General features: G+C 44.1%; 1 protein-coding gene across 11 annotated transcripts in view; it reads right to left on the bottom strand.

The window, feature by feature from the left end:
- Nucleotides 1-24,999, bottom strand: part of TPK1 (thiamin pyrophosphokinase 1) — a 491,137-nt gene that overhangs the window by 277,715 nt on the left and 188,423 nt on the right. For 9 of the 11 annotated variants that reach the window (XM_027821805.3, XM_027821803.3, XM_043540516.1 and 6 more), the window contains one exon: nucleotides 19,467-19,536. In XM_027821805.3, coding sequence (XP_027677606.2) covers nucleotides 19,467-19,536 — 70 coding nt within the window. Of the gene's footprint in view, nucleotides 1-19,426; nucleotides 19,537-24,999 lie in introns of those variants that run through there. The other 2 variants (XM_043540513.1, XM_043540517.1) reach the window with 1 other exon arrangement.

The following is a 24,999-nucleotide window of genomic DNA, read 5'->3' as shown; positions in this document are numbered from 1 at the left end:
CCTCACCAAGGGTAGGTTAATATTTTGTGCTGCTAATAACAGGCTTCCTTGAAGATACAGCAGATGGCAAAGGTACTCCTTATGCTACTGTTGTGGGTCTGCTACCAGGAGCATATTAATAGGTACCAGTCCCAGCATCAAGTGCTGTCTGGACCAGCAAAGAACCGTTCTTTGAAGGAGCTTCCTGACTCATTCACTTTCCAATCACGGTCCAAAAATTCTGAGGCCAAGAAGTCCAGTTTTCAATGAAGCAGCAGCTACATTGACGGCAATAGAGCTTTCTACATTCACCAGTCTGGACCTCACTTGGTTATTGTGAAAAAGTGGGATGTATTCCAGAGGCAAAAAAATAATTGCTGAAGATATAGAAGATCTGGATACCCATGACACTACATATCACACCACATTACTTCAGGAGAAAAGGTACATTCCACCATGGTCAGCCTTTAACATGGTGTTAAAGCCTTGAACTACACAAGGTGCCAGAGCGAATGACCCGTGTATGCATCCTACCAATCATACTTGCTAGCCCCACTGATTGCTCACTTCAGTTGGAATGCATGAATACATTTGTGGTACTGAATCAAAACGTGTCACGGCACTAGTGTGACATTCCCCTGGTGTTATCTGGACCGGTGATCTGCTAGGTCCCTCCAAGCCTCAACTCTGGGAGCCAGCCTTACCCTGCTCTGCTGTGAGAGCCCCCACTCCCAGGCTGTTCACGCACAGCCTCTAGCACATAAGCTGCTCCCAGCTTCGTGAGTGAGCACTTTTGGCCAGCCGCTGTTCGGATTCTGCAAACAAATTACACTAGCCAATATCTCCAGTCCCAGACACAATCCTAGGAACCTCTGTCTTGCAGTGTCCAGTATGCCTGCTGCAAGCTCATATGAGTTCATCAATTTAACAAGGAAATTGATATATACGAGGTTTGTTATCCCCAGGGGAGTCTCTGACATGCTTCAAATCAAATGCACTGCTTCAGGTAGAACAAATTTATTAAACTCCAAAAGATTAAGTGATTATAAATCAAAGCACAAGTCAGATTTGGTCAAATGAAATAAGAGCAACACACATTCTAAGCTGATCTTAACATTTTCAGTGCCCTTACAAACTTAGATGCTTCTCACCACAAGTTGGCTGGTTGCCTTTCAGCCAGGCTCTCCCCTTTGATCAGTGCTTCAGTCGCTTGGTGGTGGTGTCTGTAGATGGAGGTGGAAGAGACAGCATGGCAAGCGTCTCTCCCTTTTATGCTTTGCTCCCCCCGCTTCAGAGTCAGGTGAGCATTACCTCGTCATATTCCCAAACTGACCAAGGGAAGGGCGGTGACTCACTCAAGAGTCCAACAGATCCTTTGTTGCAACCTAGGCCAGTGTCCTTTTGTTCCTCTGAGGCTGGGCTGGGTTTGTCCCACACATACCCCTCTGCTCCAGTAAACTTTTGCCTGGGCTTGTTTTAAGCCTCATAACTATATATATATATATGAAATTACAACCTATAACATTACTATAACAACGCTCAGTGCATCATGAGCTTTCTGAAGACACCCAACATGACAAACTTTGCACTCGTTACCACACAATCATATTATAAGGATAACATGGGGGTCCAGGGTATTCCCCCGAGTTACAGGGTGTCACAACTAGACATGGGTGGCCCTAGCCAGAGATGTCACCGATGAAGACTTTGATAAATAAATGTTTTCAGTCCTATGTGCCAAGGCCAACTCCCCTAGGACTAGTTAAGATCAATGTCTTTTATTTAAGCAATACATCCCTCTGTTTAAAGTATAATTTTAAAAAAATGTTGCTTTTTAAAGATTTGCTCAAATATATATATGTACATATTTGTTCTAGGTTTGTCATATTTGGTACCATTGTGTTCATAGCAAAAGGGTGTCATTAGAAAGCCCTAACTTGACCCATGTCCAACGTCATTGTATTATCAACATTTCCAACAGCTGAAAGACCCTGAGCTGGGAGAGAGTGGCAGAGAGCCCACCCGCCATGCCACAGAGGGTAGCACCATCAAAACATTTGATTCTGTAAAAAATCTACAGAATCACAAAGACCTCGCTTACATTTCTCCCACTAACTTGCCCATGGAAGGAGATTTTAACTATATTAGACTCCCAGATGCCTTTTAATTTTTGTATACAGATCATAAATATATTTATCTAGACCACATTTTATACTTGCAATAAAGATCTTTAATTTAGTCACTTAAAACTACAATGAATGAGAACTATCTGTTAGGAATGTAAATAGTGCCTGGAATCTGAAATCAGAATGGCAGTTATCTGCAGTGCAACTGAATGGCTAAAAAAAATTTGCTCCTGAACACTGTAGTTGAATATATGTGACTGACAATTTTGTGTCAATAGCTACAATGACCAAAAGTCTATCAAGTGATTTTGGTTTCTCAGAATGTTCAAGTCAGCTTCCAATGTTGCACTCTTTTTTCCACTCCTATTTACTCTTTTCAGTTGGAACTGGTTGAAAAATGGGGGGAAAAGGTCACCATATTTTTGTGAAACTTTTCTTTGAGGTCTATGCTTGAAAAATTTCAGTGAGATAGGTAAGTGGTCAAAAACAGAATGAATTTTTCTCACACCCCTCAGATCTGAAAAATTCATCCTTTTCTTTCAATAGAAATTCAAAGCAGAGAATTGAAAAAACAAAATTTCAACATGTGGTATCTACATTAGAGATTGTAGATATCTTCCACACCTACCCTAAAATAGCTTACTTTATCTATCCATCAATAGTATATCTAATCTAGTACTTGGCTGAGATTATGGGTGAAATCCTCACACCCTCTTCTAGCCACTTATGGCAGGGAACGGGCTAAAGCTAAAAGCCTCCTGTCCAGCTGGGGGAAGATTCCCCAGTGCAGGCATTATGGAGGACAGCCCAAGGACCACCTCACAAGCCTTGACATAAGGGGGAATGCTAACGTAGTGGGTGGTATTTTGTGCTGTGGAGGTTCTGGGAAGTATTGCAGTCTATAAGACAGCCTGGAGAGGGGACTGGAACTCAGACAGGCCTGCAGCGCTGTCGAAGTTATACTTGAGACCTCTCCAGCCCCTAGAGCACCTCCAGTCAGAAGGTAACAAATGTGGCTTAAAGCCACTTGAGCTAACACTCCCCCTGGCCTGAGAGTTGTGTGCGCGCGCCTCTCTTCAAGATGCAGTACAGAATCTTACCCTATGTGTTTCCAACATTTGCATCCAAGACTTAATGTCAGATAGTCCAAAAATAAAGCGTGCATCAGTTGGATCCAAGGCATTTAAGGTTTGATGCACTTCCTAATGAAATCAACAGGAGACTGCATTGATTTCAGTGGGAGTTGGACTGGGCCCTTATTTGACAAGTGCTGTCTCTGTCTATTCCTGTGTTATGAAGTTAATACAGGAAAAACCACCACCACAATTAAAATGAAATCAATTTCAGCAGAGCTCGAAGCACATTCATATAACTCATTGGAGCCACAGCTTCCCCACACTCACCAGCTGCTTTTTAACACACAAAACAAAAATAAAAATTGAATATAGCACAGAAGCAATTTGAAGTGTGACCACAGATAATCACTGGTCATGGTTTTCTCCTAAAAAAAATAAGAATTGCGAACATGGAGAGTTTTATTAATTCTCATATTATGTTTGCTTCCAAGCATTACTTATACGACCTTTTCTTTACTCTGCAATCAATTTAGTCCAACATTCATGGGCAACTCAGAGGAATAAACCATGAAAGGAATGCATATCAAATAGTCTTGTGCTTTCCCATGGAACACGTATCTCTTTCCAATCCAATTTCAAGATGTTCTGTATACAGTGCATTCAACCATACTCCGAGTTAACTAGAATTATTGAGTATGGACCATTATGTAGATGCATAAACTCAAACTGCTTTGCATATTATTCCAGTTGCTTTCAGTATTTTTCTGAGTTCAGCCATGGCTTTTATCTCCATTCAGCAAGACTACTGCTATTCTCTTCTCTGGTCACACCAGAGCCCACCTCTCACATGCTGTGAAGCATGAAGACATCCTTCATATCTGCAGACAACTCCAGTGGGTCCTGATGCATTTCTATTTAGTTCAAGAACCTCCAAATTCTTAGATCCAGATTACCACATGGATTTTATAGTCCACCTCTTCCATGCCGGTCTGTCTACTTACTGAAAATCTTGTCAGTGTAGCATAAGAAAGTTCTTCTGCACAGCTCCTGTCACCTACAACAGCCTTCGTGCATTTCTGCACATCATAGATACATATTCAATTATCCAAAAACATACCTTTTCACCCTTGCCCAAAATTCTCCATCTACTATTAATTTTTACATGCATTATTTAAAACATTTTGGAATATAGTTTCTATGAAAGGCAACTACAGAAAACGCTGTATTCCATTTTATCATACTATGTGCAGGACTTGGGAAGTAAAAACATTCATGTGGTCCTTCTTGATTTTCTATTTCACCAACAGTCTCTTAGAAAAAGAATCTAGCAGTACATGTCAGAACCCAGCCTGTACATTTGTGTTCATAGTTCAGTGTGTAGAGTAATTTACTTGCACAAAAGTCTGAATTTATGCATGTGGATGGAATTTGGATGTGTAAATTTGAGGTTTTGTGAATACAGTGAAACTAAGATCAAAGCTCAAGAGATATTACCGTGTATATTAACACTCATGGGTAAATTGTTTTTGGTGCATAACAACTTGAAGTGGGGGCTGCCATGATCACTTACATCTCCAGCTTCTAGCCAAGGACCAGTGGCGGATTAAATGATTTTGCCGCCCTTAGGCCCTGAAATAATTGCCGCCCCCCCGCCCCCAAGCAGCTCTCCGCTCCAGCTCACCTCTGCTCCGACTCTGCCTCCTCCCCTGAGCGCGACGCCAGGTCCTGCTTCTCCCCGCTCCCTGCCAGTGCTTGTGCACAAAACAGGTTCGCGAAGGGGATGGGAGGGGAACGTGGCACGCTCAGGAGAGGAGGCGGGGCCAGGGATTTGGGGAAGGGGACCAATAGGGGCAGGGAAGGGGCAAGGGCACGAACCAGTGCGGGGGAAGCAGCTACCTCTGGCTGCTATTATAAATTTGCCCCCCCTGCAAATTTGTTGGCCTAAGTGTTAATACGCTGCTGTCAAGGACACAATCCATAGTCTTCAGTGACAAAAAAAGCTCAAAGTAGCATAGGAATCCACCATACAGATTGCTTAATGGATGTCTGGCAGTATTAGCCAATAAAGTAGTCCCTGGCAAGTGACCATCTTAGATGGCAGTCGTTGCCTAGCCAACCAATGGAGGTTGCCTCTTGAACTGTCTTTGCCCGAACTATGCCCCCAAGCAAGACTGCTGCAGTGCCATTTTTTAGAAGTTCCAGCACTGACAAAGAGATGTATCTAGATCCAAAACAAAAAACAACTACCTTTCCTATGGTTCACCATGAAAGCCTGAATTTTTCACTACACAAATACAAGTGTGTAAGTTCGTGGCCAAACATACAAGATGCTAGGGTTGCTGATTTCCCTAAATGGTTAATTTTCATCTTATTCTTGTTTATTCATTACAATAAATATTCTGTCAGTTATAAGAGCAAAGAATTGCATCCTAATAGCATTTCTGTGAAAACAATGGTGATACACAATATTTTAGAATGAAAAAATACTGAAGGAGGTGATTCATAAAATGGAAAGACTTGCCTGGAATAAAATTAGATTTATAAAAATCATAGAAGAGTAACTAGGAAAAACAGTTTAAAAATAAATGGATTTACATTTGAAAGTTATGTTTCCCCATTACCGTCAAGAATGTACAAAATCCCCTTTTTGTGAGCTACTGACTTCGCTAACACCCCTAAATTTAAACAGATTTGTAGTACACAGTAATCTGTTTTCAAAATGAAGGTGCGTATTTGAATGCAAATTGTTTAAGTTAGAACTTCAGGCTTTCACATATTTATAAAAAGTGAGCATGGCCTAGAGGAGAAAGAACGGGAAAAACTAAGAAACATTCAGAATCTATTTACGCTGTAACAATCCCTAATAAGTTTACTGAAAAAGCATTTCAGTGACAGCAGAAAGTAATCTGAATAATTTGTGTTCAGGTGCCATGCTTACTCCCTTTACACAACTTCCCATAAAATTTGAAGTTTCGTGGCATTCTCTCTCCTGCCACCTTCAGCTTCTCTCTGGGCTAGGAATACATAAGCTCTGAAAAAAAAGCAAACAGGTACTGCAATATACTGCTAACCCTTGCCTAGTTCTCCATGGTGTAGCAGTGAAGAGTAGTTCACTTTAAGGGCTTCCTTTAAATTGGACACGTTGAGTCTGAGTTAATGTTGCTTTTTGAAAATTTACAAATATGAACAAAGTCATATAAGCTTCCTGTTATATCTATCTTATTTATTTATTTTTAATAGGGGAAAACTCTTTCCCACACAATGTTAAAGTTGATTTGTAATTCCTTTTTCTTCTATTTTTTTTTTTAAATACTAATCTATAAAAGAAACTATCACCCACCTGACCCTTCATTTCTATTGATATTCAGGGTTGTAATAACTCCACTGACACAATTTTCACCTTAATGCTACACAACTAACAAACTTCCCAGACACTGGCAGTTACTCCTAATGCACAATGAACTGGAACGCTAAACAAGAGTACTTTAGACTAACTCAGATTTCTGTCTGAACTTCTTTTGTACTAGTGACTCAGTGCACAGTATTTCATTGCTAGGAAATCCTAACTCCTGTCACCAAGACGGCTATAAATGACTTACCATGCCATAAAGCTGGAAATCACCCAGAGCGCAGTGACATTGCTCTACTTACAGACTGCTTTTGTGCCTTCAGCATACTATCTGCCTATTGAGCTGGAGCAATAAAAACCATTAGATTGTGGGAACAAAGTTTACATGAATATATCCCTATTTTACCCCAAACCGGTTCTCTGTCTGGCAACTGTCACAGCTCCCCTCGCTCCCCAATCTTATTATCCATTGTGGAGCAACTTTATTTTCATTAATTGCTATAGTGGATAACACACGCTCCTCCATTTTCATGGCTGGTAGCTACTGCTTCACTTACCTCCTCCTAGACTCTTTTCTAATAGGGAGGCAGAATTATTATATTATTATATCGAGGGGAGTGAGTATTTGGCACTGGTGAGGCCACATCTGGAGTAATGCGTCCAGTTTTAGGCCCACCACTACAGAAAGGATGTGGACAAATTTGAGAGAGTCCTGCGGAGGGCAACGAGTAAATGGAGTAAATGGTCTTATCTTCCTAACAAGGATTTTTAAAAAAGACTCAGCAAAAACAAAAAAAAACACACACCCCTTGTTAAAACCATTTTTTTTACTCTAGCCATGGGGATAGCATTGAAATTAGTTTCCAAAAATAAGTTTGTTTTTAAAAATGCAGGCCAGATGGTAGATTTACCAAACACTGATCTTGCATGGATCAGAAAGAGCCGGAGATCCTGATATTGGACCTTAACAGCAGTAGCCATTTTAGGGTCAGGCAGAGAATGTTTAATGTAAAAACTCCTTCCCTAAAATTCTTGCCAAATTAAGAGAGAGAAATCAGTTTAACTTTTTAGTGGTTTCTAGAGGTTCTTGAACTCTGGGCCTTGAGTTCAAAGGGCAGTTCCCAACCATCAGCTGACTGATGGTGCAGAGTGTCATTTCAAAGATATTTTTCTTTATATTCTGCATCACATAATTTTCCTAAATTACAAAAATGTACTTTGGGAAACAGAAAGACATTGCTTGCTTTTTTAAAAAGACAGCTTGCATCCTCCTGAACAAACGCTTCATAGCTTTTTAAGGGATCATGATGATCATCTGACCTCCTATGGCCTGTGTGTTACATACAGAACTTTCTGTATCAAGCCCATAACTTCTGTCTGAGCTCTAGACTATCTTTTAGAAAGACACTCAGTCTTTCTAAAAGACTTCAAGCGATGCAGGAGCCACTACATCCCTAGGAAAGACGTTCCAATGGTTAATTACCCTCACTGTTAAAAAAATTTACACCTTATTTCTAGTCTAGAATTTACAATACTCTATTGCTTTTAAAACAAATGAAACTCTTATTCTCTGCTGCCCTATTAAAGAACACTTCTATTGTACTTGTCCTCTCAATCTATTTGGTTTTCTTTACATGATGCTGCCAGCAGTGACTTCATTGGACTACTGATGGGGACTGGAGCCTCCTATGATTACGCAAATTCTAAATTTAAAAAGTCCTATAAATATTAAATCAAAATAAGACAGGCTCGCTGCTGAATTAGCGTCACTAAAAACTGTGCTAACCTCTGGAGAACACAGGCAAGGCTGTCAAGATTTACTGGCTTGTCTCATCACATGCGATCTTTCCACATTTCATTCATGGGAGCATGCCGCTCACCCTCAAGTAGACGACTGATCAGTTCTTCATTTCACAAAAAGGAAAAGGAGTACTGGTGGCACCTTATAGACTAACAAATTTATTTGAGCATAAGCTTTTGTGAGCTACAGCTCACTTCATTACCCATTGTTTCATGTTCTCTGTGTATATAAATCTCCTCACTGTATTTTCCACTGATTGCATCCGATGAAGTGAGCTGTAGCTCACGAAAGCTTATGCTCAAATACATTTGTTAGTCTATAAAGGTGCCACCAGTACTCCTTTTCTTTTTGCGAATACAGACTAACACGGCTGCTACTCTGAAATTCTTCATTTCAGTAGCAAGTATGCGGCTTACCTTTCAAAATCCTGGGGTGAAATCCTGGCCCACAAAGTCAATGAGAATTTTCCCATTGGTGTCACTAGCACCTGGATTTCACTCCTGATCTCGTTCTGCATACATGATCTCCTAGTTATTTCAACTTCAACAGACTCAGGTTCTGACTGACTTGCCCAAGGTCACACAGGAAGTCTGTCACACAGCTGGAAATTGAACCCAGGTCTCCTGCACCCTCTGAACCATAATACCATCCTTCCTCTCACGCTATCCAGTTCTACTTTACTATGGCCTTAAGGTCTAATTAAGAAAGTTCTTAATGCCTGTAAAACTGAAGTAAAGACTACGGAGCATTTACCACCATTCTAGAAAGTAGTATTTCAGACACACATGAGCGAGTATTAACAATTGCTTTTTCCAGGGTCAATATTATAACCGCGTTTAATGCGGCTTCACCTTTGTGTGCCTAAGGATGCTAGTCACATGTAATCAATCAATGCCTTAAGTCTTAATCCAAAAGTGTTAAAAAAAAAAAAAAAAAAAAGTTGTTCAGAGATTAACAGTTAAGTAGAAGCCTCCTTGTAGAGTGGATACCATCACTCCATAAGATTTCAGTGAAATGTGCAGCATCACAGGATGATCAGACAATAAAATAGGACTATTTTCTATTTTTTTTGGGAGGGAGCAATCCCTTCTTGCTGTACATTAGAGCTGACAAAAAACCAGGAAATATATTTGCAAAAATGTTCACAAAATATGTGTCTTGTATTCATTGATTCTAAGGCCAAAAGGGACCGTTATGATCTAATCTGGCCACCTGCATAAGGCAGGCCATAGAACTTTCCCAAAATAAATTCCTATATAGGATCTTTTTTTCCCCCACCCCCCTTTCTGAAAAAGCCATCCAGTCTTGATTTAAAAATTGGTCAGTAACGGAGACTGCACCATGAGCTTTGGTGAATTGTTCCAATTGCTAATTATTCTCAGGGCTTGTCTACACTGGCAAGTTTTCGATGAAACTAATGTCAACGGGGGGAGGGAAGAGAAAGACAAAACTAACGTCAAAGCGTGTCTACATTTGCTCCCTCTGTCGACAGATCATGTCCACATTCTGGGCACCTTTGTCGACAGCAAGAGCAATGGACTGTGGGTATGTATCCCACAGTGCCTGGCAATACCACATTCCCATGCTAGGTGTTATGGGAATGTGGAAATGGAGCGCGGTGCATCCTGGGATGTGCAAAAATGTGCCATCATGCACCACTTTGTGTCCCACCCCTCCAAAGGTCTCTGGCTTCCTTTCACACGGTTTTTCCAACGGTCATTCTTTTGTAGTGCGCGTCAGCATCTGCAGTGAGAGGATGGATCCCGCACTTGTCTCCTATGCTCTGTTAGCTGTTGTGAGAACATCGCGCATGGCAGCACAGTTACTTGCAGAGTTACTCGCAAAGTTAGCGGAGAATGAATTGCAGGCACCCGAGTGCGACATGGAGGGCAGCAACTTATCAGTACTTTGTGCATTCACAGAGCAGCTGCATACAGTAATCTCTTGCTTTTTGGCTAGGGACACAAGCACCGATTAGCGAGAACTGCATTGTCATGCAGGTGTGGGATGACAACCAGTGGGTACAGAACTTTAGGACGCATAAAGCAACCTTCATGGAGCTATGTGCTGAGCTGTCCCCCAACCTGCGGCGTAAGGACACCAGATTGAGAGCTGCCCTTTCGGTAGAGAAGCATGTTGCAGTCGTTGTGTGGAAGCTGGCGAATCCAGACTACCGGTCAGCTGCAAATCAGTTTGGCATAGGAAAGTCCACTGTTGGGGCTGTATTACTCCAAGCGTGCAGGGCAATAAATTGCATCCTGCTGCATAGGACCATGACTCTGGGAAGTGTGCATGAAAAAAAGTGGATGGCTTTGCAGAGATGGGTTTCCCTAACAGTGGTGGGGCGATTGATGGCACACACATTCCAGTTTTAACGCCAGACCACCTTGCCTCTGAATACATCAATAGGAAGGGATACTTCTCCATGGTGTTGCAGGAGCTTGGGGATCATTGGGGGGCATTTTACGGACATCAGTGCAGGCTGGTCTGGAAAGGTGCATGACACACACATCTTCAGGAACAGTGGCCTGTACAGAAAGCTAAAGGCGGGGACTTTCTTTCCAGATCACAAGTTCCGGGGGGGGGGGGGGGGCAGGGGAGGAAGAGGAGGAATGTAGAAATACCCGTAGTAATCCTGGGAGATCCAGCTTACTCCTTAGAGCCCTGGCTCATGAAACCTTACACCGGGCACCTGGACAGCAGCAAAGAGTGTTTTAACAGGTTGAGCAGGTGCTGCATGGTAGTCGAATGTGCCTTTGGCTGTTTGAAAGCTCACTGAAGGTGTCTCAAGGGCAGGCTAGACCTTACCGAGGATAATATTCCCATGGTCATAGCTGCATGCTGCACTTTGCAAATCTGTGTGAATCTAAGGGTGAAATGTTTGCTCAGGTGCGGATCACTGAGGTAGAGCACTTGGCTGCACACAGTTTGAACAGCCAGACGCTAGGGCTGTCAGAGGAGCCCAGAGGGCTGCTATTAACATCAGAGAGGCTTTGAGGAACCACTTTGACGATGAGGGGCAGTAACACACGTCTGCTTTGGAGTTGCTTCCCTGATGCATCCGTGTACAATTTTAGGGCCCAAGATCCATGCAACACAATGCTTTACAAGACTGAATTGACTGCTATTCGCTTTTGTAGAACAGAATAAAAAATGCTGTTATTAAATACCTTACCTTTTTTAACAATAAAGGCTAAAACCTCACAACTGTGTGTAGCTCCAGCTATCATTGTGCAAGCTCTGAGAACAGGTGGAGCGATGGGGAAACTCAGGAGTGCTGTGAAGTGAAAAGGAAGGTCTGGGCATGGGGAGGGTGGAGCTGGCGAAGAATTGTGCAGCTGCATGTGTTGAGTGGAGGTCGACCACAGATCTGCTCCGTCTGCAGCTGTATCAAAGACTTGAGCATCCCTGTCTGATCCTCCATCACTTTTACCATCTGCTCTGTTGCTTGCCTAGCAAAAGCAGCACTCTCTCTTTTCTGTCCTGCCTTTTGGCTTCCCAGCACTCTGTGTTCTCCCTGGTCTCTCTCTCATCACGCTGCAGCACCTCCTGGAACATGTCTTCTTTGCTGCGCCGAGGGTTCTCTCTTCTCTGCCAAAGCCGGTCTGCAGGGATGTGTGGTGTGTTCCTCAAGGTCTGTGCTGAAGAGAAGAGGGTTTACTACATTCCAGCAAATGGCTGAAACATTTTAGTAAAAAGGGCCTTTTGCTAGTAGAAATCACTTTCTCTGATACTCTACACAGGCACACAGCTCCGTGAACACCCCAATCATGGTGAGTGTTGGGAGGAAGGTGGTTGTGCGTATGGATGAAAAGGTCATGGCTTGCAGGGACCACATTCTAAGTTATCCCACACAGGTGGCCAACCTGTTGGCTGACATCTCACTGCTGTGGGTGACCAGAGAAACCAGGGCACAACTACTGCATGCTTGCGGCTTTCACCTTGGTCTACATGCAGTTCAGCTATGTGCCGCTTTGGTCCAAGCTCCAGTGATTGCTAAATGGCATGATACAGTTTCCTACAATGGGGGAACTAATAAGGCTGCAATCCCTTGGAATCTGTGGCAGAGGATTAACAAGTACCTCTTGGAAACTTTCCAGAGCCTCTCTGGAGGATTCCCTTCAGGTCTCGCTGTCCATCGACACCCTGCTTGGCCATGCAGATTAGCTACACAGGGCAATGTCCAGCTCACAGAAAACACTACCTGCCTCCTATTTTTGATTCCCTACACAACCCACAGCAATTTACCCAGCATCTCATCTGCTTCCTGCTCCCCGTTGAGCACTTCTGGAGAGGAGAAAAGTTCCTGGCTGCCTCACTGGGAGCTCCATATCCTCTTCCAGCTCCACTTCTTCATCCAGAATTCCAGCTGCCTGCGAAGTATCCATGGGGCTATCAGCGATGGAGATGGGGTCACCACTAAGGATAGCATTCAGCTCCTTATAGAAGCGGCAGGTCTTAGGTGCACCACTGGAACAATGATTCACCACCCATGCCTTATGGTACCCCTGCCTCAGCTCCTTTATCTTCACTCTGCACTGCTGCATGTCCCGATCATAACCCTTTTCGCACAAGCCTTGAGAAATTTGCCCATGTGTCCCGATTCCTACAGGTAACTCTCAGCTGCGACTGAACGGACTCTTCTCCCTATATACTGATTGCATCCAACAACTCAGCGGTGGTCCAACCGGGAGCACGTTTGGTGCGATAGCCAGTCAAGCTGACTTGGGAAGCCACCTGGGAAGCTCCTCTGGGAAGCCAGCAAGCAGGAAATGAGATTTAAAATTCCTGGGGCTTGCAAAGGGGAGGGGTGGGTTGGCTGCAGGGCAGTGGATTTCAAACCGCTGACAGAGTGGCAGCATGGGAATTGTGGGATACTTTCTGGAGGCCAATAAAACAAAAAACCACACAAAAAAACCCCCTGGTGTCTACACTGCATGTTTGTCAACAATAAGGGAGGGGAAAAGACAAAAGTCTCTCACGGGGGTGGAAGTTTTTGTTGCCAAAACTAGGCATTAAAACAAAAGTCACATTGCACTGTGTACACTATCACTGTTTTGTTGCCAAAAGCCAGTTTTTGGTGACAAAACTCACCAGTGTAGATGAGTCCTCACTGTTAAAAATGTATGCCTTATTTCCAGTCTGAATTTGTCTAACTAAAACTTCCAGCCATTTGATTGGGTTATACTTTTCTCTGCTACACTGAAGCCATTATTAAATATTTATTCCCCATGTAGGCGTTTCCAGACTGTAATCAAGTTACCCCTTAACTTTCTCTGTTAAGCTAAATAGATAGTCTCAGAAAGCTCCATCTTTTAATCATTCTCGTGGCTCTTCTCTGAACCCTCTCCACATCCTTCTTGAACTGTGGGTGCCAGAACTGGACACAGTATTCCAGCAGTGGTTGCATCAGTACAAAATACAGAGGTAAAATAGCCTCTTTTCTCCTACTCAAGATTTCCCTGCTTAGGCATCCCAGGATTGCATTTGTTTTTTGGCAGGTGTCACCCTTGAAGCTCACATTCAGCTGATCATCCACCACAACCCCCAAATCTTTTTGGAGTCACCGCTGCCCAGGATAGAGTCCCACATCCTGTATAGCCTAAATTCTTTGTTCTTAGATGTATTCATTTACATTTACTGTATTAAAATGCATATTGTTTGCCTGCACCCAGCATACCGAGCAATGCAGATTGCTCTGGATCAGTGACCTGTCCTCTTCATTTACCACTCCCCCAATTTGGGACCTTTATCAGTGTGTTTATGTCTTCTTCCATGTCACTGACAAAAATGTTAAATTGTGCAGGGCCAAGAACCAGCTCCTGCAGGGCCCCCCTGGAAACAGACCCACTTGATGGTTCCCCGTTTACCATTATATTTAGAGAGCTATAAGTTAACCTATTTTTAATCCATGTAGTGTGTTCATTTTATATCTTTTATGTTGCTGGAATTTTGAAGTTTACCATCTCTATAACTGGTTGGAAAATGGGAAGATTTTATTAATTCAGCTGGATTTCACTCCCACCCTAACTCCTCCAATTTAACAAAATCCTAATTTGGAAAAGGTCAGCTCTAATGTACATTAATATGTCAGAAACAAAATAACTTCTTTATAATAATTCCATCTGCAGTTTTTAACATTTTAAGCTAATGATTTTGGCCCACGGTGCAACCTAACTTATGCGCTGCAGCCTATCAAGCAGCTCTTTCCCCTGTAGCCATAAGGTTTAGCCAGATAAAAAGAGTCCAGCATGTGGGGGAGGGAGGAGCCAGGAAATAGCATGCTCTGTGGAGCAACTACACCTGGCTACCTCACCTGTGAGCAGGAAAGGAGCACTGTGATGGAGATAGACTAGGACCCAAAGGCCCTCAATTGGAGGCCTGAGAGTCCAGCCACACCCATCCCAGGAAAGGAGCAGTGGAGAGGTCCTCCAAGCAGGGGAAGCAGCCAGAGAAGCTGCAGGGAGCAGTCAATGGGGGCCCAGCAGGCTCATATAAAAAGGAGCTGAAAGAGGCTAGATAGAGTGGTCTGCTTGCAAGGACTGAGCCTGAGGATATGGCCCTACCAGGGCCGGGACTACATACAGAAAACGCAGACACACCCAACCAGAGTGGGTGCTCACAAGAGGTGGGTGTTGACCCCATTACATTTGGTACCAGAAGTGGGATAATTCGGCCCGACCCCTGATTAACAAGGGGCAGGACTATGGAGGAGGTAATCCGCCTGTTGGTGTCAGGCCAACAGCAGCGGGTAACTGAAATGCAGCAGTGCACACAGACCCTGCTGATAGAAAGCCAGAAAAGAAACAGGAAACCCAGTTTGAGACAACAGCAGTGGCATGAGATCTGTTCCAAAGCAGCAGATGTGGCTCAAGCATGTCTCTATCACACCTGGTAACATGGGGGTTTAGCAGATGAGAGGCCTGAAGCCCAGCCATGGAGATGCTATGGGTGTGGACAGTTGGGACATTTAAGAAGGGCTTGCCCTGAAAGGAACCAGGGAGGAAGGGCAAGGTTTAACTGCTTTTATAGTGGAGAGACAGGCCACATAAAAAAGATTTTGCCTGTTAAGGAGCTGGGCTCACTTCAAGGGAAAGGCAGGGGCCTGAAGGATAGGTGAGATGAAAAGGGGACTCCAGGCACAAATCCCTATGATTTAGTGGTATGTGCCCCAGAGCTGACAGGGGAACCAGGCAAGGGTGACTCTGGGCAGCAGAACAGTAGGCCTATTGCAAGGGCCCCGAGTAACTCACAGCCCACGACCAAAGCAAGAAAAGAAGCAGTATGGCCTGCCTGCAGGATGGCAAGGCATTTAAAGAGATCTTGCCCTCTCAGAGAAAGGAGGGGCAACAATGGAAAAAAAAAAAAAAAAAGAGACATCCCAGGTTGAGGCAAGACTGAGACAGTCAAAAAAAGAGACTGGGTGGGTTTCCCAGCCCTCGTGCAGGAGAGACCAAGATGGTGGCCTAGGACCAGGAGAGTCTGGGACCAACTACAAAAAGAAGCAAAGGGACTGGGAACCAAAGAAAGAATAGCAAAAGTGGGTTAGCTGGTGCCCCAAGTACAGAAGGATAGTGTGGGGATCCATACAGAATCCCAGGAGCTGCAGGATACAGTTGGGACCCACACAGATTTTCAAGGTCAGCCAGTTATGGTGGGACCCCAAGCTGGACCTCAGTGAACACATTAGCAGAGGGGCTCAGACAGGGTTGCCCCAAAGGAAAAGGTATAGCTGCGCAGTTCTACAAGTCCCTCCTAAGTGTTGATGAGCTCATCAAGCATCTAGAGTCAATGGAGCATGAAGTGCCTCAGAGCAGCTGGTCATGCATCTCCAGCTTGCTAAGGTGGAGTAAAAGCACCTGCTCCACTTGATATATGATCTTGAGATGGAAGCAGAGGCTCAGTGTACAGGGATGGGTAAGTTGTGGTGTGCAGAGATCCCCAAGTCCAGGAGGCGAAGGAGAACTGAAAGGACTCTTAAATGCTCTCCAGGAAAGAGACCTGGGAGAGAAGACCCTGACTAAATGGGGCAAAAGACCAGAGAAATACTCTCCAGACAGAGGTCGGGGAGGGAGAAGACCCTGCTAAAGCGGGACAAGAGATAGTAAAACTACCACCCCAATCCTCATGGGGAGAGGAGGAATGTGATGGGGTGGACTAGGGCCAAAGGCCCTCTGCTGGAGACCTCAGGGTCCAACCACGCCCATCCCAGAAAAGGAGCAATGGAGAGGTCCTCCAAGTGGGCTTGAGTGGCTGCAGGGGAAGCAGCCAGAGAGGCTGCAGAGAGTGGCCAATGAGAGCCCAGCAGGCTCATATAAAAAGGAGATGGAATGCCCTGAATAGAGCAGTCTGCTTCTAGGAACTGAGCCTGGGGATATAGCCCTACTGGGACTAGGACTACTTACTGAAAGAACGCAGACACCCAACCAGAAGGGGTACTCACAAGAGATGACTGCTTACCCCATTACAGGCACAAAGTGGGCAAAGCCTAGACTCTGCTTCTCTTTTTCCCCCACCACCCCCTAGTCCCCCACAATGCACCTCCCAGGATGCAGTGGGAATAGGAGGTATCCTGTCAAGGGCTGCAATAACTTACTTCAACTCCAGAGCCAGATGAAGTCCCCTGGGGACGTGCGGTTACCAGCTGTACTTAACACAAGGTTGCTGTAAAGGATGTGAGTCTTATTTACTCTAAACTGTTGTAATTTACTCTCATTTTCAATGATCTTTCATACTGCCAAGACAATAGTAAAGTGCCCTTGTGTGAATGAGAATCAGACCCAAAGTCTCAGTCTAGTCCTTTTAGTAGTATCTCTTAACACTATATTTATAATTAACATACTGTGGCTTTTAGTTTTTGATACAATACTATTAACTACCAAAGCAGTGAATAAATAGAAGACACTGCCTGCATTAAAAAAAATTACTTAATGTGTCAGTAGTCTCTGAACAGACAGTTCTTTAATGAAGTTGGACAGGGAATTTTGAGAAAAATTTAGAAAAGTAAATGAATACTCCTTCCAGCAGACTTAGTTTCTTTAAAGGAAGATATAAAGCCCTGCTGGATTTAATTTTTAAAGGTTGACTTTGATGGTATAATTTCCCCCCCTCAAAAAAAAAAAACACTTCAAGAGCCAAGTATGTAGAGAGTATATGAAACTAATCAGCTATTTTTCCTGAATTGCTTTTATATTAAATGAATGAAATGTATGCAGGAGAGATGAATGGGCTATGGAATGAGGTAAGGTGAGAGCTGTAGAATACTGTTGCTCATATTTCACAGCTCATTGTGTCGATCAACCAAAAATGCTTGCTTTGAGTCCAACAGGCTCTACTTCACATTAAGGGTCACGTTGTCTGCTGCTGCACTGGGGCAGAGGGGAAGGGGAATACAGGAAGTAAAGGAGACTCCCTCATTCTTGCACCACTAGGCAGTGGCCAGCCTCCATCACAGTCATTGTGATCATTGATCTTAGGCATCATGTTCACCACAGATGCCAGGTACAGGTTGTGTTATGATTTTTTCCAACTTGACAAAAAGACCAAAAAACCCAATACACACTGTATCTTTATTTGGAGCTGATCAGGAAAGGGAGGGGGGAAGGGGAGGGAGGAGGAGAGAAGAGAGAAATCTCATTATGTTTTAAATAACTGAAAACACAAAATCCATGCTATGGGATTCACTTTGCAAACTGGTAAGCTTGCAATACTGTAATGAAAACCACAACACTCAGGAGTGAATCTCCCTTTCATATCTGCCCTTAAATATAGCTTTACTGGCTTACTTGCTTTTATTGTCCTTAGCCATTCATGAAGCTTTGACCAAATCAATCCAAATGTACTAAAAACAGACTCAGCTGATCCAGAGCAGGCTTCAAAAGAGTGCCTATTTAACATTGACAAGAATCTGAATTCAATTGTCCTGTCTTCCATGATTTTACTTCCAAAATTTTACACCATTTTGATGCAATGCACTGTGACACAACCTTCTTTGCAAACAGATGTGGAAGAGAAGGAAGGAACCTCAGGATTAGGTTCCATCAGTCACATCCTTTTCTTCTCTGGACATTGTGACATTTGTATTTGGGTTTGGTCATGTATAAAGCTGCAGCATTGGCTCAAAAGTGACGAAGTGTCACTTCCTCCTATCTCCAATATCATCTCCTACAAGCACCTAGATTTTCCTTAGTGGCATCATCGAACCTTTCTTGGGACACTGCAGAAGCTCCTTCACTAGAAAGCCACCAGTGGATAGGATTTGCAAGGTTGCTCCACATGCCCAACCCTGCTGAGCATATGAGGAGTGACAGGACCATAGTACAAAGTAAAGATGTCAAAGGATAACAGGACTAGGTTTACAATAAAAAAAAAGTTTTAGGCTGTTTCACATTTCTAGATGTTGTAATATAAGGCAGAGCTGGCAAAATTACTAAATACACCAGAAAATATTGCTATCCAGTGCCTCTTCTATACAAATCATTCCTTAACTGTGTACTGAATATTTATGTGTAAATGAGATGTGGTGTATTAAGTAAGGGATCCACTAGTCTTATCCAAATATACAGAATACAAGTATCACTAAAAGGTTAGTAAAGAACAAATCAATTGCTTATAAACAGTCCTCTAACTCTCCCCACCCTCTACCACACTCTCCTCTTGCATCCTAAGCATGCTGGCTAATGTCTCATCATAAAGATTTGAGGAGGAAAAGAAAGAGCATGGCAACTTGTTAAGGGTTGTATCAATCACCTCTTGAGACAGGAAAATGCTCAGAACTCTTAAGTAATTACAGAAAAATAAATTATACTGGTCTTTTCTTGATAATGCTGTAAATGTGTCGTTCCCCCCTCCCGGGGGGGGGGTCAATTATGTATTTCATTTACAGGTGTTCAGCTTTTGTTTATTTCAAATGGGTATCACTAGTCTGTTATCAATTTATTGGGTGAGGGGTGTCCTTTACTGTACAGATGCTGTATGTTTACACTCTACCTCAGTTGAAATGGTGAGTTTAATAAAAATATATTCAGCAGAATAAAGGAGAGGGATTAGAGAAAGAATGTGTAGATGGAAAGTGCAGGCCCATTGATGCACTCACTCAAGACTAAAGGTAAAGTATGAGAATATTATTAATGTACCTCTCACGATTTCCTTCTGTGATACCATACAGGCGATTAGCACCTCCATCAGCACAAGCTCTTAGAACAGCTGAAAATAAAGAAATGTGTCGTCAAGATACTGTCAGTATAAGCAAATCTTATTTTTTTGCTTATAGACATAGTTTGATCTGGGAGTGGGTGTGACCCAGCCCTGGATGCTGTGCAGGGGAAAAGGAACTTGCATCCTCCCCTGCCCAGCCAAGGCTAGAAAGCTGAGCCCGGTGCAGGGTAGGGAGATGGCATCCAGAGCTGGGTCAGACCCACTCCCAGGTTTCTCCCCCAGCTGCAGAGAGCTCTGCAAACTTCCCTCCCCTCCTCCCCCAATGCTTTCTGCACCCATTGCTCCTCAGCTGCAGGGGGAAGGATCTCTGTACAGGGAGCTGCTACTCCTTCCACCCAACCCCTGTGCAGCCAGAACCTCTCATACCCAGACCTTCCCACCAATTCTCAGCCCTCCCCCCCCCACACTTGGAACCCCCCCCCCGATGAGCCCCACTCCCCCTGCACCTGGACCACCCAGATCCCCACCCTGCTTAGCCCCAACCACCTTCACCTGCACCCCCCTGCAGAGTCCCATTACCATTGCACCCAGAACCCTCCAACAAGCCCCTATGCATCCAGATCCCCCACTGAGCTGCCCACACCCAAATTGCCCCACACAGAACCCTCTCAACCCACACCTGGATCCCCCAACTCTAAGCCCCTGCACACCTGGATCCTGCCTTGCTGAGCTTGTCTGTCCGCACCTGGTGCACCTGGCACGGAGGGGCAGGGACCTGGGGTGTTTCTGGTGCAGGCCCAGTGCCTGCTCTGTGTCAGGGTTAGGTGCAGCATCTGCAGTGAGTCCATGTCCAGGGTGGGGGGGAGCTGCACAGTGACCTCCCACCTCTGGGCAGCCAGTGGTCTGTGCTCCCTAATGCCATGCTGGAGCCTCCACATTTATTTGGCAAATAAAATTCGCAGAATTTTAAAATATTGTGCGCAGAATATTTAATTTTTGGTGCAGAATTTCCTCAGGAGTAAAATAGGATTAAGAGGTGAATTTAAACCCACCAACTTACCCTATGTGGGTACTATTACTAAGGCCGTGACTGCATGGGCATGTCTACACTGCAATTAAAAAGCCTTCAGCTGGCCCGTGACTGCTGACTTGGGCTCACAAGGCTTGGGCTGCGGGGCAGTTTAATTGCAGTACAGACTTCTGGGCTTGGGCTGGAGCCAAGGGTGTAGGACCCTGTGAGGTGGAAGGGTCCCAGCACTCAGGCTGCAGCCCAAGCTCTAATGTCTAAACTGCAATTAAACAGCCTTGCAGCCCGAGTTGTGTGGCCCCAACTGAGCTGGCAGGGGCCAGCCACGGGTGTTTAACTGCAGCGTAGGCATACCACAGACAATGATTTATGCACAAAATGGAATAGGCTGTTAACAGCACGATGATCTGGTCTGCTCCGATCCCCGTTTTTCTTTGTTTGCTTTCTTACATTCTCTGTCCCGCAAGGCGCAAGTCTGGCTCCATGATGGTAACCAAGTAAACAACTAATTCCTGTACTGTTCCACAGATGGTTTGACTCAATTGATATTAGCTTTAGGTATTAAATCTTTAGCTAGCCTGGTCCAGAAGAATCAAAATCACAATCAATTTGGCTGCCATCATTAGGTCACCAATTGGTTTAAATTGTACTGACAAGCACAGATGGGAGGCTTTATTTTGATCCTGTAGTTTGCCCATATTTTACCTTACATTTTATAAGAGGAATGTATCCTAACCGTATCATTATGAAATTCAACACCCATATGCCATCCCTGGTAATGAGAACCTACTAGGCATATAGCCTTCTCTCACACAGGGCTTTAAAATATGACATGCTACTAAAAAAGTAAATGACCATCTTATATTACACACACTCAGATGTGCAAGCCTCTTAACAGCAATATCCAGGATAAAAAGCCCTTAGACCTACATAGGGTCAGATCTCACTCTCTCTGCTTCCATGAGTAGAGACGATGACTGAGCTCATGATCTGGGGTGAGATGTGTGGTGGCTGAGATGGGGAGGGGATGGGATGACATTTTCTCCCTTCCTCCAAACCCCAAAGAAACACTGCAAGTGGGGTAGTTTGCAAGATTTTGGAGGAAGCACACTGCATAGTAGCAGATCAGCCTGGACTGGCTCCTGCTAACCCCACAGATTTCAATGTGAAAATCCAATGAGGAGTTAAATACCGCTCCTTCCTGCATCCCTTTTGCAGTTCCTGCACAATCAGCCAACACAGCCCATACCAAAGACGCAGCATTGTCCAGTAGATAAGGCACTGGACTAGGTTCTATTCCTGGCTTAACCAGGGACTTCATATGTCATCTTGAGTAAGACATTTAACCTTTGTGTGCATCTCCTCTCACCCTGTATCTGTCTTATCTATTTAGATAAGCTCTTTGAGATAGGGAGTGTCTTACTAGGCGTCTCCATGGTAATTTGACAATTCGACCCCAATCTCAGCTGATGCCTCTAGGTGACAGTGGAATAGAAATAAATAATAAAACCATGGACACTTCTGCCCCTGGACTGGGCATACTAGTGAGCTGCAGGGAAGCGTATCTGCAGGATTATGAGGCACCATGCTAGACACTTCAGTGTTTCCCCAAATATTCCAGTGTTTCTTAGAAACTTTTCAGTGCCAACCGAGGCAATGTTTTTTTTTTTTTAAACTTGGAATTCAACACAAGCTGAAAACCAGAAATTCCGTCATGTGTATTCATACTGACACCCATATTGGCCATCAGTCAAACTGGAACCTTGCAAATCCACCCCACAGGCCTTTGCCACTTGAGCTAACAGAGTACATGATGATAGCAATAGTAGGCTGGCATTCTCTATGTGAGCCAGCTGCAGAGTGGGAAGAGAATTAGACATACTTTGCTAGTGAGGTTCAGATAGCTGTTGAGAGGAAGGGCAAGAATCAGGTTCCATTCCAGATTTTGAGCTCTAGTGGTCACAGACCCTTTTGCTACTTTCCTCAAACCCCAATCCCCTCTGCCCATGACTCCTCCAGACTCTTCTGGTGCAAGTCCCATCTCCCCACCACAGCAGCTCATCCCCCAATCACAGGCCAGGTCTACACTATACACTACACAAGCCAGGTCTACACTATTGGTATACCTGCATTGCTCAGGAATGGGGGGGGTGGGGAAGTCTTACCCAAAATCTGATGCTCTCTCCCATCAGCTTAGATCATCTTCACTAGAACTGCTGCAGCTGCGCCGCTGTAAATGATGTAGTGTAGAAATACTACAGTTTTCACCTTCACCAAGTCCAGTCTCCACCCCCTGAGGCTCCTCATCCTAGTACTAGTCTGCTCAACTAGTCCAGTCTCCTTCCCTAGGATCCTTGCCTAGCCTGTTGCATTCCTCCTGCCTATTCAGAGAGCTTCTTGTCCCAGTCTCCCACAACCTGCAGGCTCCTTGTTCAACCTGTTTCTCCCCCACCAGCTCCTCCTCAGATTGGTGCCCAGTACCAGTAGATCTGATCCCAGCAAGACAGGGTTCATACTTGTTAGCAGGAGCAATCAGAAGACCAAACAGATTCTGAAACAACCTTTGTCAGCAGTTTGTGGTACATTATCAGGTTCGTAACTGCTTCCGAGTAATCAGATAGCTTGAATGGCAAAGAATACGTCTTCTCACCTGCGCTGGCTGGAAGGTTGTAACCTTTTCTCTCAAATGAAGATATCACTACAGTTACTCTGTGCCCTTGTTACCTTGAGATTGGATTACTGTAATTTACTTTTACACAGGTATATTTGTAAAGATAGCTTCAGCTAGTATACAATTGGAAGCTTCACTAGTATATAACTTGGCAGTCCATTCAAGTAGCAGTGCTTCTAGCAGGGAGGGCATATAGCAGCTATGTCACATGATCTATACTAGCCATCAACTTGTTTCAGAGCACATAACAGTCTTTTAATCTAGAAGCCTAGCAATGTTTGGAATCTGGCTACAAGCCAGGTTCTTTACCCGCTTATGATACCACAGCTGTAGATCAGCTGCAACATTTGTCCTAGCTATAGCCATAAGAGGACTGCAGGCAGGGCATTCTCAGTGAATGGCCCATCGATTTGCAACCTGCTTCTCTCCTCAGTTCAATAGAATCCTAAGTCTTATCTTTCTAGGCACATGCCAGTGTCCATCTCTTTTTCCGGGGCTCAAAAAAAAAAATGGATGGGTTAGAATTTATGGGGATGGTTACACAGATAAGTGAGAGGGAAGAGCCCATTACTAGTCTTTGGTTTATTTTGAAGTGGCTTAGATCCTCAGCTGTTGTAAAGGGGTACAGCTTCATGACTTCATTGGAAATGCAACCATTTATACCAGCTAGGAATATGGCCCATTTTTTTTTTTAATATGTATGCACCCGAAAAAACAAATCAAAACAAACAGGAGCTAAAATAAAATAACCCTCATTTGGGAGTCTAATCATTGTTGGGATTCTAACGAAGACCCGAAGCTCAGTCTTTTCCCTCTCATGTGCCACTCATAAAGGGCAACTATTGGATCTCTCAAATTAAAATAGTTGCCTTATGTAGCTGGAGTTTAAAGAGCCCCCACCACCTGCTTCAGTCCTGTAAAGTTATTTAGAAAGCCATTTACGAAGTGCTGATCCTTAACCTGCAAGTTAATGACTTACACTGTATGGACCAAAGCCCCAGGTGCTTTAGGCAGTTAGCAGGTAATTAACCATTGGGCAAAAAGTCAATAACTCTCAGTATGTTTCAGAGTCTGTATCTGCAGAGAGACAAGGAGTACTTGTGGCACCTCAGAGACTAACAAATTTATTTGAGCATAAGCTTTCATGAGCTACAGCTCACTTCATCGGATGCATGCAGTGGAAAATACAGTGGGGAGATTTTATATACACAGAGAACATGAAACAATGGGTGTTACCATACACACTGTAAATGAGAATGACCACTTAAAGGTGAGCTATTACCCAGAAGGACAGCCCCCCCCGGGGGTGGGGGGGAACGTTTTGTAGTGATCATCAAGGTGGGCCATTTCCAGCAGTTGACAAGAACGTGAGAGGAACAGCACCTGGGGGGGAGAATAGTTTTACTTTGTGTAATGACCGATCCACTCCCAGTCTTTATTCAAGCCTAAGTTAATTGTATCCAGTTTGCAAATTAATTCCAATTCAGCAGTCTCTCGGAGTCTGTTTTTGAAGGTTTTTTTGTTGAAGAATTGCCACTTTTCCGTCTGTAATCGAGTGACTGAAGAGATTGAAGTGTTCTCCAACTGGTTTTTGAATGTTATAATTCTTGACATCTGATTTGTGTCCATTTATTCTTTTATGTAGAGACTGTCCGGTTTGGCCAATATACATGGCAGAAGGGCATTGCTGGCACAAGTCTCATTGGTAGATGTGCAGGTGAACGAGCCTTTCACAGTGTGGCTGATGTGATTAGGCCCTATGATGGTGTCCCCTGAATAGATGTGGGCACAGCTGGCAACGGGCTTTGTTGCA

The sequence above is a fragment of the Chelonia mydas genome, chromosome 2, assembly GCF_015237465.2.
Source record: "Chelonia mydas isolate rCheMyd1 chromosome 2, rCheMyd1.pri.v2, whole genome shotgun sequence".
Lineage (NCBI taxonomy): Eukaryota > Metazoa > Chordata > Testudines > Cheloniidae > Chelonia > Chelonia mydas.
Note: the sequence above shows the minus strand (reverse complement) of the source record. Positions and strands in the feature narration are given on the sequence as shown.